The sequence below is a fragment of the Misgurnus anguillicaudatus genome, chromosome 18 (genome assembly GCF_027580225.2).
Source record: "Misgurnus anguillicaudatus chromosome 18, ASM2758022v2, whole genome shotgun sequence".
Classification (NCBI taxonomy): domain Eukaryota; kingdom Metazoa; phylum Chordata; class Actinopteri; order Cypriniformes; family Cobitidae; genus Misgurnus; species Misgurnus anguillicaudatus.
The window spans coordinates 23,360,015-23,377,415 of record NC_073354.2 but is presented as its reverse complement, the minus strand read 5'-3'; the positions used below and the strand labels follow the sequence as shown (position 1 = coordinate 23,377,415).

Here is a 17,401-nt window from a genome sequence, read left to right as displayed (position 1 = left end):
AAAAGTGTATATATTTTTTGTAATCACTCTTTCAATTTCTGGGGTCATTTTGACCCCCACGGACCTCTAATGTAAACCAGAAAATTGGGGCTTATGAGGGTTAAAGGTAAATTTTTGACCATTTTCAAAGAATTAAATAATCAAATTAGTTTTTTTGTTGTGAAAAAAATTACCTATCAGGTAGGTGTAGATTTTATTAAACAGTAAATTTGTTTCTTACTTTCATGGCATGACATAAGCATATATACCGATGAGTAATGGTTTCATGACATAATATTAAAAATGATGGATATGATGTGGAATGACAGTGTACTTAATTAACATTTTATAGTCTGATAGTAACCTGCACTTTCTGCTGCTATCTCAAGATCTTCCTTTTCTTCTGCCTCAGCCAGAGCTGCTTCTTGCGCTCTGAGGTTCTGGTTTCAAAGAAAATATGTTGTGATTCAACAGTACAGCATGAAACAGCACACAGTATATCAAACAAAGCATCCGTCATCTGAAAACTCATGGAAAGACCCACACCTCCATCATGGTCTCTATTGAGGCAAAGTATTTGGACCACCAGTCCAGCATGCTCTCATCAGGTTCCTCTTCCTCCGTTTCATCTCCCTTCTTTTTCTTCTTCTTCTTTTTTCCTTTGTCTTTCTCATCCTCATTCTGTTGGTACATATGGGTGTATTTCAATTAATTGGTTCGTACATACATAATCATGTTAATGAAAACTAAACATTCAAATCTGTGGCCAAGACTTACCAAGTCAACTTTAACAACAGCATCAGTGGTCTACAAGGACAGGGCCACACAAAACATACATCAAATAAAACAACACATACACTAATATACCAAAATGCAGCTAATCTCAATAAATACAATAAAACAAACAGAAACACAATAAAACCAAGCAGGCACAAAAGCGCTATATGCAGAGAAGAATTCAGTTACTATTTTTGGTCTGTGGCATCTACTCACAGCATCAAGCTTCACAACTGTGTCCATCTTCTTAAAGTTGGGTTCAGGGTCCATATTGACTACAATGTCACCTGCGGGATGAGAAATGGGGTGGGAGTGGGGGCGGGAATGACACGTCCCATTGGTGAGAGTCATGTGGCCATTTGCCAGTCTAGCTGGTTTGGGCAATGTCATACATTTCAGTAACAAATGCCCCAATACCAAGACCAGGAAAGAATGGACAGCATGAATAAACCAGATGCAGGAAGAGGAAGAAAGAGAAAAATATTGAAAAGTCAGAAAAGTCAGAGAAAAAGAAATAGATTTTACAATGCAAATAGACAGAGGATTAAAATATCTACTTAAATATTTTCTTAATTTACTACAGTTTTCCTGTACAAATAATATTATCAGAGGTAATCATTTCCCCCCGTGTTGCTTTGTGCCAAATCGTCAAATGTTTTTTTTTATTGAATTTGTCTTATTTTGGTTTATTTGGTTTGTGTTGGGTGGATTTACATAATTGTGTTCTTTATTTGGTTTGAAGTGTTTGTGTTTATTATTTGAGCAGTAAAATGTTTTATGCAATCAGAGAAAGAAACTAACTTGATTAGTTTATTCTTTATTTTCCTCTTTTTTTGTATTTCTGAATTTTGTGTGTTGGTCAGTGTATGGTGGACGGCCCGTGTGAGCCAACCACAACAAAGCCTATTTCGTTGACCTGTTCCCATTGGTCAAAAGGGTCTTTTTATTATTACTGTCGAGCTCAAAGTGGTTTTAGTAATTTAATTGATTAATAAACTTGTTGTCTGTGATTTTGTCTCTGCTCGTCCTTTTCATTTGGTTGAAAGCCTGGAGTACGGGCCTTATTAATATGAGTTGACTGTAATACAGTCACAATTAGTAAAGCAATAGTGTTAAACCTTTCATATTTGAAAGGGGACATATCATGAAAATCTGACTTTTTCCATGTTTAAGTGCTATAATTGGGTCCCCAGTGCTTGTATCAACCTAGAAAATGTGAAAAAGATCAACCCAGTAACTTAGTTTTGGTAAACCATTCTAGGAGAAAAAAAGGTAATTGAAATCTGGCTCCCCTTCTGATGTCAGAAGGGGATAATACTGCCCCTCAATCTGCACTATTCAACCACAGCACTGCCATTTAGTGCAGAGATCAGCCCATTTGCATTTTAAAGGACACCCAAAAACGGCACATTTTTGCTCAAACCTACAAAGTGGAAATTTTAACATGTTATAATAAATTATCTATATGCTATTTTGAGCTAAAAGTTCAAATACAGTGTCTGGGGACACCAAATATATATTTGACATCTTAAAAAAGTCTTGTGAAATGTTCCCTTTAAAGGAATAGTCTACTCATTTTCAATATTAAAATATGTTATTACCTTAACTAAGAACTGTTGAATCATCCCTCTGTCATCTGTGTGTGTGCACGTAAGCACTGGAGCGCGCTGCTACGCTACGATAGCATTTAGCTTAGCCCCATTCATTCAATGGTACCATTTAGAGATAAAGTTAGAAGTGACCAAACACATCAACGTTTTTCCTATTTAAGACGAGTAGTTATACGAGCAAGTTTGGTGGTACAAAATAAAACACAGCGCTTTTCTAAGCGGATTTAAAAGAGTAACTATATTTTATGGCGTAATAGCACTTTTGGGAGTACTTCGACTCGCCTGAAAAGTCTGTTCCCCTTCTCACTCTCATAATGGGAGAGGGAGGGTGTTACTGCGCCGAGTCGAAGTACTCCCAAAAGTGCTATTACGCCATACAATATAGTTACTCTTTTAAATCCGCTTAGAAAAGCGCTATGTTTTATTTTGTACCACCAAACTTGCTCGTATAACTACTCGTCTTAAATAGGAAAAACGTTGATGTGTTTGGTCACTTCTAACTTTATCTCTAAATGGTACCATTGAATGAATGGGGCTAAGCTAAATGCTATCGTAGCGTAGCAGCGCGCTCCAGTGCTTACGTGCACACACACAGATGACAGAGGGATGATTCAACAGTTCTTAGTTAAGGTAATAACATATTTTAATATTGAAAATGAGTAGACTATTCCTTTAAAGACAAGAATTGTTTCTAAATTCAGGATTTTTCTAACATCATGACATAACACGATCACAAGCATCCATTCAGGTTGTAGCGGTATCTGAAAGTTGAAAGCGATTGACAGCTTTTCCGTGAGTGGGCGTGGTTTCAGCGCTGACAACGGACACGCCCCCAGCGTTTGAAAGCAAAAACCCTATCTATTTTTCCAAGATTTTGAAAACTTATTTCATTTACTTGCCGTTTTTTCATCATTCAAATTTGTCTGTGTGGTTAATAAAATTTTTCTGTGGTGTGACAAACTGAGCACACATTTAATATTTTTAACTTTAAAGTCGCAATGAAAATGAAATGTTTGGTTTGGAATATTGTGCTATTTTTTACAAATGACTTATCAGTGAGCTTCATTATTATTATTTTTTAATTAACATGCCTCATATTCTTTAATCAGAAACTCAAATCTCTTCCCCTCCTCGAAGCGATCTCTCTTTACTTCCGGTCATATTGTATGGCAGATGGGCGGGGTCCGGTAAAAGATCGCAGCGATTAGCAAATAGTAACATGCACAAACTTTAAACGATCCAATCAGTTCTCGATGGATGAATTCAAGTCCAGCCCTACTTTTTGGATTTCAGAAGCCGTTTTACTTGGATATACGTCACCAGGGGGAAAATAAGACAATCGCTACTTTCGCTTTATGGCGACTTTAACTTAATTTGACAACATAATATGATATATTTTTACACCTTAAAATACTAAAATTGTTTTTCCTAGAGTTCAAGTTTAAGACAAGGAAACAGAAACCAGGTTCTGAACTGACTTTGACTATTACCTACATAACACATGACAGATACCTGTGTGAGCCCAGTTATTAGTAGTCTTGTCTGGCGGGCTGTAGATAAACTTGCGCAGACTGGTCACGGCATGAGACCCCACTAATGTGTATCGTCCGAATGCCCTGCAGTCCACCACACGAATATTCAGCGGTGGGTGCAGCAGCTCATTTTCTGGTAGATCCTGCAGCACAAGGTTACTTGAGGTAACTGCTTTAATCAGTAATGAAGTGGAGAACAGGTTTTAAAACATATATTCAAACTGCTTACCACTTCAAACCATTTCACCAATGTGCTGAAGTTTGGATTTTTCTTGTAGTTCTGAATGAGAGCGGATTGGACTCCTTTCCCTGCACACTCGATATCCACTCGAGGTCTGTCCACCTGGGAGAGGTTAACTCTTTTAAGGTCCCTCAGACCCCAGAACAGGACCTGTAGGAGATGTTTAGCTTAAAAACTGTGATTTACAAAAAAATTTTTTTACATTTACTAAATAATTTGTGTTAACACAATGGTGTATGTTATTGTGAATGAGGCTTTCACCTCTATGCGATATCGGCTAAGAACCGGTCGTATGCCCAATGGAACGGGCAGAATCGGACCACGATCAGAATCAGTGGGGCCATCAATTGGAGGAAGTGCTGCACACCCTGCTGGACCGATCTGTAAAAAGATATTTAAGGATGAACTATATCACTACATCATTAGATTATGTACTTTACCAAACCTCGCCTATTGAAAAAGAAGAAAAGCTTAAGCATAAAAATAGCAGATGATGGAGTCAGTTATGGAAAACAAAGAAGATTTAGGAGGCAGGAATCTTGCACCTTGATTTGAGGCACAGCAAAGTCATGGACAGCAATAAGAGCCCTCCTGATCTCCTCTTCATTATAAGGAATCTGTTAGTGATGCCGCAGAGTACAGCAGAAAGATGGGACAGAGAATTATAGTATAAAAAGATGAGAAATGGTAGAAAGATCAAGAAAGAGAAAGAGTGATCTGCATCTGCGCTATTCAAGCTACACTAATGAGTAGATGCGCCAAAAAGTCTTTTTGTGTTTGAGTGTAAACGAATGTGTAACTCTTTCTGATTTACTTTAAAGGTGCAGTGTGTAGATTTTAGTGGCATCTAGCAGTGAGATTGTGAATTGCAACCAACGGGCTCATTCACCAAAATCCATAGAGAAGCTACGGTAGCCACCACAAGACAAACATGTTGTCTAGGACAAAATACAAAAGTGACAACACGCCCTCTATAGAGCAGTTTGTCCATTTAGGGCCGCACAAAATGGCAACTTCCATGTAAGGAGACTCGCAGTGTATGTAGATGAAAACATCTCATTTTAAGGTAATAAACACATAACAGTTCATTATGTAAGGTCTTTATACACCACTGATAATATAGGTATGTATTTCTGTTATTAGATACTTCTAAAAGTTACACACTGCACCTTTAAGGAATAGTTCACTTAAAATTCACCTCTGTCATTATTTACTCACCCTCATAGGTTTTAAAACCTGCGACTTTCTTTTCCATACAGAACAAAAAGGAGTTGTTTTTGAACCGCACATGGCTTCAGAAGAATTGCATTAAAGCATTCAAGTCATATTGCTTTTATTATGATTATATTGTGTTTATATGTTGCCCATTTTGGGCCTTTGGTCCAAATCCATTTTAATTGTATGGAAGGGTGCAGTACAAACATTACCAAAATATTTGTGTTCATTTTTTAGTGCTCTACACAAAAATTACATGTTTCATAAGTAAATTTGATAAAAAATTATAATTATAATTTCTAAAAAAATTTTTTTCATTTTTGCTGAATTGTAAATAAAGATGCTTTAGAGGCCGTTCACATGTCGTGCCTAAAAACGTGTTGAAAATGCTAGGCACGTAGGTTCGTGTCTCATGACCTGCGGTGCGCTTGCGGAATTCTGAAAAGTTTTTAACCTGATGCGGTGCGGACGCACCTGGATAAAACAAGCGCGTCACATCGCATGCGCGTTGCGACGCTTCCATTATGAGTGCGCATACTGCGCGTGCCTACATTTTAAATAACGAACTTGAATGCGCAAAAGACGCGATATGTGAACAGCCCCTTAAAGGTTCTTTGCAGAAATACCACATAAGAAATTATATCAAATCAACAAATGTTTTGTGTTACTTTAACTAAACAAATTAAGTTAAACAATTTCAACTCCTTTTTCTATGTTATGTCAACTTATCATGAGTCAAAACTTAAAAATATAGGCTGAATTGACTTGCATAAATAAGTTGTTTAATCTTTATGCTGCATATTTTTACTGTGCATAGAAGAACCATTTTTGTTTCCCAAAGAGCGTTTTAGTCAAAGATTTCTTTCTCGCAGATCATGGTTCTTTATGGAACCATAAAGCAAGTTGGTCACAGCCACTGTGGACCAGTCGTACCTGAAGTAATTCAAAAGCAGCCAGCAGATCTCCGGCAGCACAGTTGCCTCTGTAGATCTGATAGTACTCCAGCTGAGGGGGAAACCGTGGAGGTCCATAGTGTTCATCAACCATCTTAGTAAGTGGCTTGGCAAATGTTCGCCCAATGAATTCAGCTTTCCCCTGGATGCAACACAACAAGTAAAGGCTATTTACAATCTCTAAACACCAGGGGTCAGTATTACCACATGCCATGATTATTGCATACAAAAATCATGATGAAGATAAAGGTTACATTCATTGCAGGCAATTTCTACTTGAGATTCCTTTGCACATATAAAATAAACACTGATTGAATATTTAAAATGGATCATGCCCAAGATATATAGCTTTTAACCCTGGTGTCAATGTTTCATTCATATACTGAAATAAACCACAGCAATGAATTCTACAGGCTACGTCTTTACAACAACTAGTCTACAAAGAAAAAACGATTAACTCTCTTAGCAGTTACAACCAAAGGAATGCAAGAGGTAGTTTGTTGTTGTGACCACAATAAACATTATATCACCTAATAAATAACTCTCTCAATAGGAAATGTTTCGAAAAAAGCTCAAATCTTTTGTGTATGTGAAACAAAGCCACAAGCAATTCCACTTCTTGCATGCCTTGCTGAATTTGGCTATCTATGCAAACACACTGGCCCAATTGACAGCGGTGTTGAAATAAGCGTTCACACTCTACTTAACCAAAATGCCGTCCAAGTAAAGAGCAGGACCAGAAGATATTAAACAGGAACAAACATGAAGTCAGGACAATAGGGCACAGTTTCACACTTATTGTAATACAAATGTGGGCAAGATAATGGCAACAGAGTTATAAATAGTACACTGAATGTTTATCTTCTATTATGAGTGTAAGACTTTTTTTGCTATCTAAACTCACCACAGTGTCCTGGTCATACAGTTCGATGACAATAATTGGAGGGTCATCACGGAGCTCAGTGGCTTCACCATAGAGTTCAACATTATCAAATACAAGCAACTGATCCCATGTAGGACAAAGAGTCTCACTCAAAACCTGAAATAGTCACATAGAAACAAACATGAGTGATTTTTAAGGGGTCCATATTAAAGGAAAACACCACTGTTTTTCAACATTTTACTATGTTCGTACCTCAACTTATACAAATTAATACATACTCATCATTTTTCAATGCGTGCACTTCATCTTTGCACAGCGTGTCGGGAATGTGTTAGCAATTAGCCTAGCCCCATTCATTCCTTAGGATCCAAACAGGGATGAATTTAGAAGCCGCCAAACACTTCCATGTTTTCCCTATTTAAAGACTTTAAAATAAAACGTGGCAGTTTTTTAAGCATAAAAAATGAGAACTATATTGAAATGGAGAAGAGAACTTAGTTTGCAGCACTTCGACATCTGGCGATGGTGATGATGTTAGTGCACCAGAGGCACTCTTCCGCAATACAATATAGTTCTCATTTTTATCCGCTTAAAAAAATTGCCACGTTTCTTCTAAATTCATCCCTGTTTGGATCCTAAGGAATGAATGGGGCTAGGCTAAATGCTAACACATTCACAATGCACTGTGCAAAGATGAAGTGCACGCATTGAAAAAAGATAGGTATGTATTAATTCATCTAAGTTGAGATAAGAACATAGTAAAATATTGAAAAAAGGTGGTGTTTTCCTTTAATCAAAATCCACTTTTACAAGGTGTTTGGACATAAATGTATGTTGGCAGTGTGTGAACACAACAACCCTACAAATAAAAAAAATCCACCCACTTCTCCTTTTTTAATCCTAATTAAACAAAAGAAGTCTCATTAGACATGCCGTTTTATTATATTGTTAATGTGATGTCACACGAAAGAGCTCGTTATAGTTGTGCGTAGGTCCTACGGCTTAGCCACGACGGCGTAGGTTCCGCGTCGGTTTTCATTATACTTTCGCGTCGTCGTCCACTTCGACGTGCAAACACAAGCGCTTACCTCTGGTAGCCAGTATCCACGCGTGTAACCACAGTAACAGCGCGACCGTCAAAGAAGAAGAAGCTTGGCAAATTAACCCACAAACGAAGAAGAAACAGCATGATTTAAGAAAACTAGCCATGATGGAAGTAAATAAACAGCGACTTTTGTTGCAGTTAGAGTTAAATCACTTCTCAACTTGGCTCATCTTTGTTTTCACCGTCGCAAACGGAAATACCTATGACGCAGTTTTTTTACCTGACAGGAGAGGTTCTGGTGGACCAATCACAGTGCTTGCGGTCTGTGTAGAACTGACGCGCTGTTAAAATTTAGCGAGGTGCACGTAAAGGGCTACGCACAGGCCAAGGATATCCTTCGGCGTAGCTACGGCGTAGAGCTTACGCACGACTATAAATCGGGCTTAACAAAGCCCTGCCCACAGCCATTGACTGGCTGATTAATTTTACCCAAAAGCTTATCTAAATGTCGTTGCTGCATTAATGTGGCTAAAATTTTTATTGTCTCAGACTGTATTCACAAGAATCGGATCTATTTTTTAAAATTATTGTACATTATTTTTATTCTTTTTAAAAGTCTTAACGTAAAACACCAGTTTTTCAATATTTTACTATGTTCTTATCTCAACTTAGACAAATTAATACATACCTACAGTATCTTTTATTAATGCGTGCACTTAATCTTTGTACTGCGCGTCGTGAATGTGTTAGCATTTAGCCTAGCCCCATTCATTCCTTAGGATCCAAACAGATGAAAACTATACTGCATGGCAGAAGATCACTTAGTTTGCTGCAATTCGACCTCGGGCACAGTAATATTAATGGAATATTGCGAAGTGCTGCAAACTAAGTGCTCTTCCGCCATACAATATAGTTCTCATTTTTTAACCGCTTAAAAATCGCCACGTTTTATTTTGTGCCACCATACTTACTCGTGTAACTACTCATGTAATAGTGTTGAAATAGGGAAAACATGGAAGTATTTGGTGGCTTCAAAATTCATCCGTGTTTGAATCCTAATGAATGAATGGGGCTAGGCTAAATGCTAACACATTCACGACGCCACTGTACAAAGATTAAATGCAAGCATAAAAAAAGATAAGTATGTATTAATTTGTCTAAGTTGAGGTAAGAACATAGTAAAATGTTGAAAAACGGTGTTGTTTTTCTTTAAAATTCTTAAGACTTGTCTTTGCTAAAGGGCAACCCAAAATTGAGAGTTATTATAAATAAACCAAAACGAAATGTTAATCAAATGATTAATAAAGTATTGAAAAAATGCATATAGAAGCAACAAGTTTGTTTTTATGACTCACCTCTGTCACCTGGCTGTGGGTGGAGAAGAAAACTCTGGCGAATGGATCAGACAGACCGCTGCTGTCTGCCGCAAACAGGCTACGAGCCTGATACATGTGCGCTCTTAACTGAAACACCTGCTTCACTGCAAAACAAATTAAAACAGCTTAAAAGTTAGGTTTGCACACATTGACAGGGTCCAAAGTGAACAAATGCGCTTTGCTGAGTTACTAGCAATTTGTCCTGAATTAAAAACTGTAACAACAAAGACTGTATCCTCTTACATATGATGTTGAGAATATTGCAATATGTTTTCATAGACATAGAAGAAAAACCAACAGTGAGCAAAGCTGTAAAATCTTACTGTTATACACTAAGCTGATGGGAGGCACAGCTTGTATGCCAATTCCCTTTGACGCTCTGTTTTCTTCGAAGCCGCTGGGCAGGCCGCTCAGAAAGTCTTTCTTCTGTTTGTTCAACCCCAGCCACAAATACACCTCCAGTTTAGCCTGAACCGTCCAGCCAGCAGGCCCAAAGCCTTTTTTTCCTGGCAACTACCAAGATCAATCATTTACATCAATAACATTGATTTACATGTTTCTAATAAACATATTTAAACAGACGTAAAGTAGGAATTACCCTAAGGAAAACGGCTTTAACTTTTCCACAGTCTTTGCCCATCTCTTCATCAACAATAGAGTAGAGAATGTCTTTGGAGGGGATGCGGGCATATGCTATTCGTTTGTTGTTGCTAATCATCCATATGAACACATCGGGAATGCTGTGCTGGGGCTTAGAAGACACAAACAATAAAAACGTTGAGTTGAGTTGCACAACTGAGATGCTAATTGTGAGTTATGTGAAATTGATTCGTTTTACCTCATCTGCTAGGAAGCGAAGTCTATGAAGAAAGTTAAGGACTAGCTTGAGTTTGTCTCGCACAGTGTTTTTCTTTACTTGTGTGCGAATAGTCTTTGCCTGCTGACCCATATTCTCCTGTGAACAATAAAACCCCATAGATTAAATTTAATGTTAAACTACAATCAGCAATTTTTAATGTCCATTTTATGACCCTATTATAGGGGGGCGTACCATTTCCCTCATGTAAGACTTCAGCCTCTCTCGATCCAGTTTGGTTCTTCCTGCTTGATTCTGATCTTTGTTTGCTAGTGTAACAAATCGGCTACATTTTGGAGAATAAAAAGAGTCCTTTAATGTGAGAAAGTAATTAATTTCTGGCTCCTTTAATTACACGCTGCTGGTTGAAGTAAAGACTTTTCCTGATGGGATTAAGATAGTATAAGTGTTTTATCTAGATTGAAGTTCACTCACTTGCAGTTCGTGCTAAGTTCTTCTAACACACCCCTAAGTCTGCGTTCTGGAAACGCCTTTTCCGTTTTTATGATTTCTTGAACATCATTAAGCCCCTCCTCCAGTTTAGACAGAAATATGCATATGTAAATAATATCTATACAACAAACAAAACTATATTGTTAACTCTACCGACAGCTTAGACAGTGAAAAGGTCAGACTGATCTGTGAAGGCTGACCAGTTTATCTGCAATCTTGTCCATGATGTTGGAGTTGTAAAGCCGTCTCCTCTGATCTTGCCACCAGCTCTTGATGTAAATGCAAGGTTTCTTCTCAAAGTACGGCAAGTGGAAATAATTTCTATAAATCGAGAGAAACAGATACTTAAGTTTTCTTTACTTCAGTTCCTTTCCTACACAGAGTTTAGAAATAATAGGGACTTCAACTGTTCACAAAATATGTAATTTCAACAGGGAGTGTTGTAAATTATTTTTGGAAATTTGTAGTGATGTCAGTGATTTAGAAATGATACACTTTAGCCTGAACTTTTCTAACCTTTCCTTGACACTAAAGGGCAGTTTCCCGGACAGGGATTAGACTAGTCCTAGACTAAAATAAATGTAAGAGCTGTCCAAACTGAAAACAACTTACACTGACATATCTTAAAATACATGACTTTGTTTTGCCTCAAAATGCACACAAATAATGTTTTTAGTAAGGCATGTTTGTTAAAACTAGTTATATTTCCTAACTAAACTAACTAGTCCTGGCAAACGTGACATCTTAATCCATATTTACTTGCGTATGTGTGTCACTAAAAGTTCTTCAGACGCAAGTGTTTTCTTTGTGCTTCCATAAAACAGTACACACGATGGGCACACACGACACATACACAAACACACGAGTCAGTAAATCTGACGCGCTTTTTGATATTCTTATAAAAAACGCGATTGCAAACAGCACATCTAAATCCTTATTTATTCGCATCTATACATATATCTCTACACAGCAAGTTTATTACACGCAGGATCACACGAAGGTCCACACATTCCTTTGTGCTGATTTTACTATCAACACGTGAGTGATGGCAGCGGCTGTTAACAAACATTGATAAGTTCGCGCGTCCCTTGTTGTATTTCTACTATAGTGATTACAAAACCACAAATAAGAGTCCAGACAATGATAGGCAGTTCTTCTTTTGAGCTTTTTAATGCGGAAAAGTAAAACTCTCGCTGGCCAACATGGTTGCACTTTTTTGTAATAAAACCATGGTTTTTAAAGGTATACTTGTGAAATTAAGAGAAAATATTTCAATAATAAAAAATTATATATAATGCATTCGAAATTATATAATATATTATGTGTGTATGTGTGTAGTTACATTCTATTGAAAAATTGTGTTATAAATTCAAAAGTAAACCTCATCATGGTTTTACTACAGAGAAAGTTACATTCCTGTTACATTCCTACAAGGCTCATTATGTGGCTCGCTCATTATGCAAGTCTTTTGATTCCTCAGCTATCAATCACAGATTATTCAGAAGCTTTCACGCCTCTTCGCATACAGCCTTTCCCAGGAAAAAAGTGTCTTAGAAATTTTAAAAGAAAAAACTCTAGACTACTAGATCCTGTTTTGAAAAGTCTTGGGAAAACATGTTTAGAATGAGTTTTGTGGACTTATCAGTAACAAAAGCCACACATAAACATTTTTCTCTCAAAAATACAAACATGTACATACATGATGCTCATATAACATTGTAGCCCAGTTTGTGCTGAACACAGTGTTATGAGACTTTTGCCATTATTATGTTTTTAAGCAACTGAAAAAGCACAAATGTCAGTGCAGGTAAAACTTCTCCAGGGCCCTACAAACCCCTTAGACCCCAGAGGGTTAAGCTAATCTCTGTCCGGGAAACCACAAATTAATCTTTTACGTTTGACTGATGTCATATCCTCTGACCTGTCAGTGATCACTGGTTTCATTGGAGGTGTGGACGGCACAGACGTCAGATCTCCATCATCCTCTGCATCTTCATCACTAGAGTTGTGAATGAGCTCAGACTCCTCTTCTTCATTATCCCCTCCACCGTCTTTCTTCTTTTTCACCGATGTAGGTTTGCTCACACCATCGATCTGGTTACCATAGTTACCTATGCAGAAAAGATGTGTTTCTTTGAATTCTTTGAATATGTTAGTATTCTGAATTCCACAAGTAAATGAAAAAGCCTTGCAAGGAAATGCCACACGCCTCTGGCTTCAGCTCACCAATAGTGACTTCAAAGCTGATTGGTTTGTCTCCAATTTTCCTGTCTATCATTGTGGCCTCCAAAAATGATCCGAAAAGGAAAAACTCCTCCATTTTTCCTGTTGCGCTCTGAATGTGAAAAAATTAAAATGGTGTGATGATCAAAAGCACATCCAGACATCCTTTCTGATCTACAATCTGAAAAGTGATTTGTGATTCAAAGCTATTCCCTCAGACGTGAAAAGGACTTTCCAATAGTGACGCAGTGTGTAAAGTTAGTCTGAAATCATAATTGACTTGGATGATAGCAGCTCAGTGCAGCATTCGAACCCCTTTAGGGGTTTCGAAGCTTTGATCGACTAAAACTTTTTAAGCCACCCGATCCATCTTTTCTTCTGCAGTCCTTAAGAAATGAATTTGACCCATTTACTTTGCTTTATCTGTAGTAATACCACTGTCACCTACTGTACAGAATTGTGTTCAGACATGGTCATAATATATGTATAAGGGGGTAAGGAAATCTACATACTTACCTTTGTTATAACAATGGCAGTTGTAGGGATAGTGTTTTGTTTTTCATAACAATAACATCATTTTTAAAACACCCAGTAGGCTTTAGTTATATAATAGCAATGATCCACCATACTGTATGTTACTTGATCTACAGTTTCTTATAAGCGAAAGACTGCAACATTTAATTCTGTATCTGATAAAAATTGAATTATGTCAGTGGTTAGTGTACACTAGTATATAGATGGCCCCAGATGGCCTCAGCTAACAGATGTGGAATAAAAGCCATAAAACTTCTTTAGCTTCTTTCAAATACAAGCACTGAGAAAACATATTTTTCCCATTAGTTTCCAGCACTAAAGTATTGTGTCAATGAACACAGACTTGACCGATCTTTGTCTTACACTTTTTATGCCCCTATTTCAACAAACAGGCTTTTACAGCGGCTAGTTAGTCATGCCATGAAAGGTAATTTAGACTATTGGCATCATATGCTTTGTGCAAGCTATTTTCCAGATCAAGAGAGATGATAAATCAGGCCTTTCAGCAAAACAAATTCTGACAATCAATATTTGGCCCCAGGGGCCAAACAAAACCACAGACAGCTGGACTCCCACTCACATATCTGCGGTGACATTTGTGTCTGTGTACTCAAAGCTTTGGCTTTGGTAATTTCCCAGCAGGCAGTTGATATTTCGTAAAATCTGGAGTGAGCTATAATCAATTTGCTTTCAGATATAGTTCAAAGGGTACAGGAGGTCACAGATGAGGGGCTTTAGGTGGTTCTGGGCAAATTGGGGGACCATGTGGTATGGATTTAAACGTACAGTAAGTGTAATCTAAATGCGATCGTGGAAAGGGCAGATGAGTTTAAGAAGGGTTCAGATGCAAAACTCTGTTTTCTTGTAATTGAGCATTTTTATCAGACTCATATGTTTAGGTTCAGTAATTTCACTTTAATGGAAATGAAAAGGTTATTAGTTTAGAAGCAAATGTCACTTTAGTGATTTCATTGGTATTTAACAGTTGTAAATTGTATTTAATAAATTGTAAAAATAAAGAAGCTGAACCACACATTAGGGGAGAGCTGTGATGCATATGACTGCCATATTCGAGTTGTATTTAGGTCCAAGTACTCACAACAAGGGACCCAAGTTGAATGCGTTCCACAGTCATTTCACATTCGTTTTCTGTGCACTTTAAGAAATCTGCTAAAAAACTGCGGTGTTTAAAAAATAGGAAAATTTGAAAATAGGCTCATTTTTCAGCTCCCCTAGAGTTAAACATCTGAGTTTTACTGTTTTGGAATCTATTCAGCCTATCTCCGGATCTGGCGATACCACTTTTAGCATAGCTTAGCATAATTCATTGAATCTTTCAGTGCCCGAAAATAGTCCCAACTTCAACTCTGCAACTACACAAATTTAATGCTGGTCACATTGAAAGTTACCTAGCTGGGGACATCACCCATGGTACGGCAACAAAGATCCTTGATTATTACGCCAGAATGAGAGTATAGTTCCTAGCCATATTGGCCTAGAAAATCGCAACTTTATATTTTCTGTCGGTCTTAGTACACGATGTAACTAGAGAACAGTCAAGTTTTAAATACAAAACACATTTAAACTCTTTGGTTATTTTGGAGCGCAATGCTAATGGTCTAATCAGATTCAATGAATTATGCTAAGCTATGCTAAAAGTGGTACCACCAGACCCAGAGATTGCTGAATAGATTCCAAAACAGTAAAACTCAAATGTTTAACTCTAGGGGGGCCGGAAAATGAGCATATTTTCAAAAAAAGTGGAGTGTCCCTTCTAATGGATTCGGCCAACAAACAGGTATTTCTAAATGGACTGAGGCCGGGATTGAGCAGATTTGAAGCAAAATTATTTTGATAAACGTATAAAATGCGCCAAGAGTATTCAGTTAATATCATTATGTCATTTTTGACTGAGGTTTTGCATCTGAGCTCTTCACATTTTGGGTGGGCGTAAGAGGCACAAGGCCATGTGTAATATTAATGCTAGTTTAACACTTATTTTACTTACTTATTTTTAGGGAGTTTAATTTCATCAAAAATGTAAGAATGCATCAATCTAATTTAAATCTTACCTCTGAGATGTTGGACACTGGCTCCACTTGTACCTCTGTAGAGCTCATAATCTCAGGAGATGTTGTGTCCAGGATCTCCACCGCAATGCTCATGAGAAGCCGTGCCCTGAAGGACACACCCTCCCCTAGTCCCTCATTCAAGTCCTGGTGCTCATCCATCAGAGTGTAGTTTCGGGTAGAACCGTACATGTTCACCCAGGCTGGCCCCATAGTGGGCAAAAACCCTGGCGGGAAATCAAAAAGTCAAGTTTTCTTATAATTGTTTATAGATGTTTTTCTGAACTTCTTTAGTACATTAATTAAACTTATTTTCAAGCAGACTTTTAGTACCTTTGTCTCCATCATTTGCAATCTTGCGGAGATCAATGAAATGGGTTCCTATGGCAACGTCATTCACCTTGTCTGAATCACGGATCTGAACTTTCAATCGCCTACACAAAGGTGGGAACATTTCGGTAAAGGCTATTTGCTCATTCCAGATGGGCTCATAGCTGCTCTTCTGAACTGAGGTTTTACCCTGTGAATATAAGAAGATATTACTTTTTTTTTTTCTAAAACATCTACAAGAACGTATTTATATGAAAATATTATCTTGGGCTTTAAAATAAAAGATGACTATATATATTGAATATTTTTTCCAGTGTTTCTTACCTTCTGCCCTGCAAATTGAACCAGGACATATGGGTCCACAAGATCCCTATTTTCTCCAATAAAAGCTTTCTTCACATTGGCCATGATGCTGGTATTCATTTTAGGCAGCCCCTCGGCTCTGTAAATCTTAATATAAAACCGAGCCCACTGTCTCTCAGATGGAACGCCCTCTGGGAGCAGAAGATTCCTAATATATATCCAGACAGACAGGAAAATAGAGCAACACAATTCAATTTATTGAATTTCGAAGAGGTCTACAAGATGATTTATTGCAATGAATACAAATGTATGTAGGATTTATAGTACAGAATGCTATCTGAATTTAATCTACCGTATACACAACACAAATACTCAAAATGATATTTAACGTCACTGATCAATGAAAAGATCCGTGTTTCTAACCCCTCTATATCATCTTCTTCTGATTCATTGGCCTTGTGGGGAGTCTTGATGTTGTCTCCTTTTCCTACAACGGCAATGTCGCACTTAACATAACCTTTGCACCCAGCTGTGATGTCATCGGGGTCAGACAGCATTGCCCATTTGTGATGAAACTGATGCTCTGTTAGAGACAAAACCTGATTAATAGACAACAATGTCTGCACGTTTTAGTCTAATTAAAGGTATAGCGGAAGATTTTCTTTTTCCGGGTGGATCATCAAGACTATTGGTCATCCTAGTTGTCAATCATTCTGGTGATATGTTTACGTAAGGCCGTCGTACGTGCTCGTCCCTAGGTTCGCTTTCTGCACATGCGCACTTTCAGGTGTATATGTCTGGTGAGTTACGGTTTCAGCCATTCATTGAAGCTCGCGTTCTCACCGTGTTTTTTCAAAATGTCTGAGGGTCGCAAGAGAAAAAGTGTCTACGAATTGTATGATAAGCAGAGTAAGGCTTCTGAAGAAAGAAACAAGACCACAGTGTTTTTGGGAAAATATTTTACACGCTGGCGTGCGCTAAAACCACAGGTTGGGCTTCCCACTGATGCCTCAGTCGCAAAG

General features: G+C 37.7%; 1 protein-coding gene across 19 annotated transcripts in view; it reads right to left on the bottom strand.

Moving 5' to 3' along the window:
- otofa (otoferlin a) overlaps positions 1–17,401 on the bottom strand; it is a 94,450-nt gene that overhangs the window by 15,565 nt on the left and 61,484 nt on the right. For 11 of the 19 annotated variants that reach the window (XR_012358659.1, XR_012358660.1, XM_073856113.1 and 8 more), the window contains exons 12-34: positions 16,803–16,962; positions 16,401–16,587; positions 16,080–16,266; positions 15,750–15,973; positions 13,147–13,255; positions 12,842–13,031; positions 11,128–11,241; positions 10,903–11,010; positions 10,663–10,753; positions 10,450–10,566; positions 10,210–10,362; positions 9,935–10,124; positions 9,591–9,715; positions 7,212–7,346; positions 6,288–6,449; positions 4,685–4,756; positions 4,401–4,520; positions 4,128–4,289; positions 3,879–4,041; positions 973–1,127; positions 757–786; positions 526–660; positions 344–419 (exon numbers count right to left, since the gene is read on the bottom strand). Coding sequence is in view for 16 of the 19 variants with exons in the window: in XM_073856113.1 (XP_073712214.1) it covers positions 344–419; positions 526–660; positions 757–786; positions 973–1,127; positions 3,879–4,041; positions 4,128–4,289; positions 4,401–4,520; positions 4,685–4,756; positions 6,288–6,449; positions 7,212–7,346; positions 9,591–9,715; positions 9,935–10,124; positions 10,210–10,362; positions 10,450–10,566; positions 10,663–10,753; positions 10,903–11,010; positions 11,128–11,241; positions 12,842–13,031; positions 13,147–13,255; positions 15,750–15,973; positions 16,080–16,266; positions 16,401–16,587; positions 16,803–16,962 (3,165 nt within the window). In the remaining 3 variants the exon portion in view is untranslated. The remainder of the gene's footprint in view (positions 1–343; positions 420–525; positions 661–756; positions 787–972; positions 1,128–3,878; positions 4,042–4,127; positions 4,290–4,400; positions 4,521–4,684; positions 4,757–6,287; positions 6,450–7,211; positions 7,347–9,590; positions 9,716–9,934; positions 10,125–10,209; positions 10,363–10,449; positions 10,567–10,662; positions 10,754–10,902; positions 11,011–11,127; positions 11,242–12,841; positions 13,032–13,146; positions 13,256–15,749; positions 15,974–16,079; positions 16,267–16,400; positions 16,588–16,802; positions 16,963–17,401) is intronic. The other 8 variants (XR_012358661.1, XM_073856126.1, XM_073856127.1 and 5 more) reach the window with 5 other exon arrangements.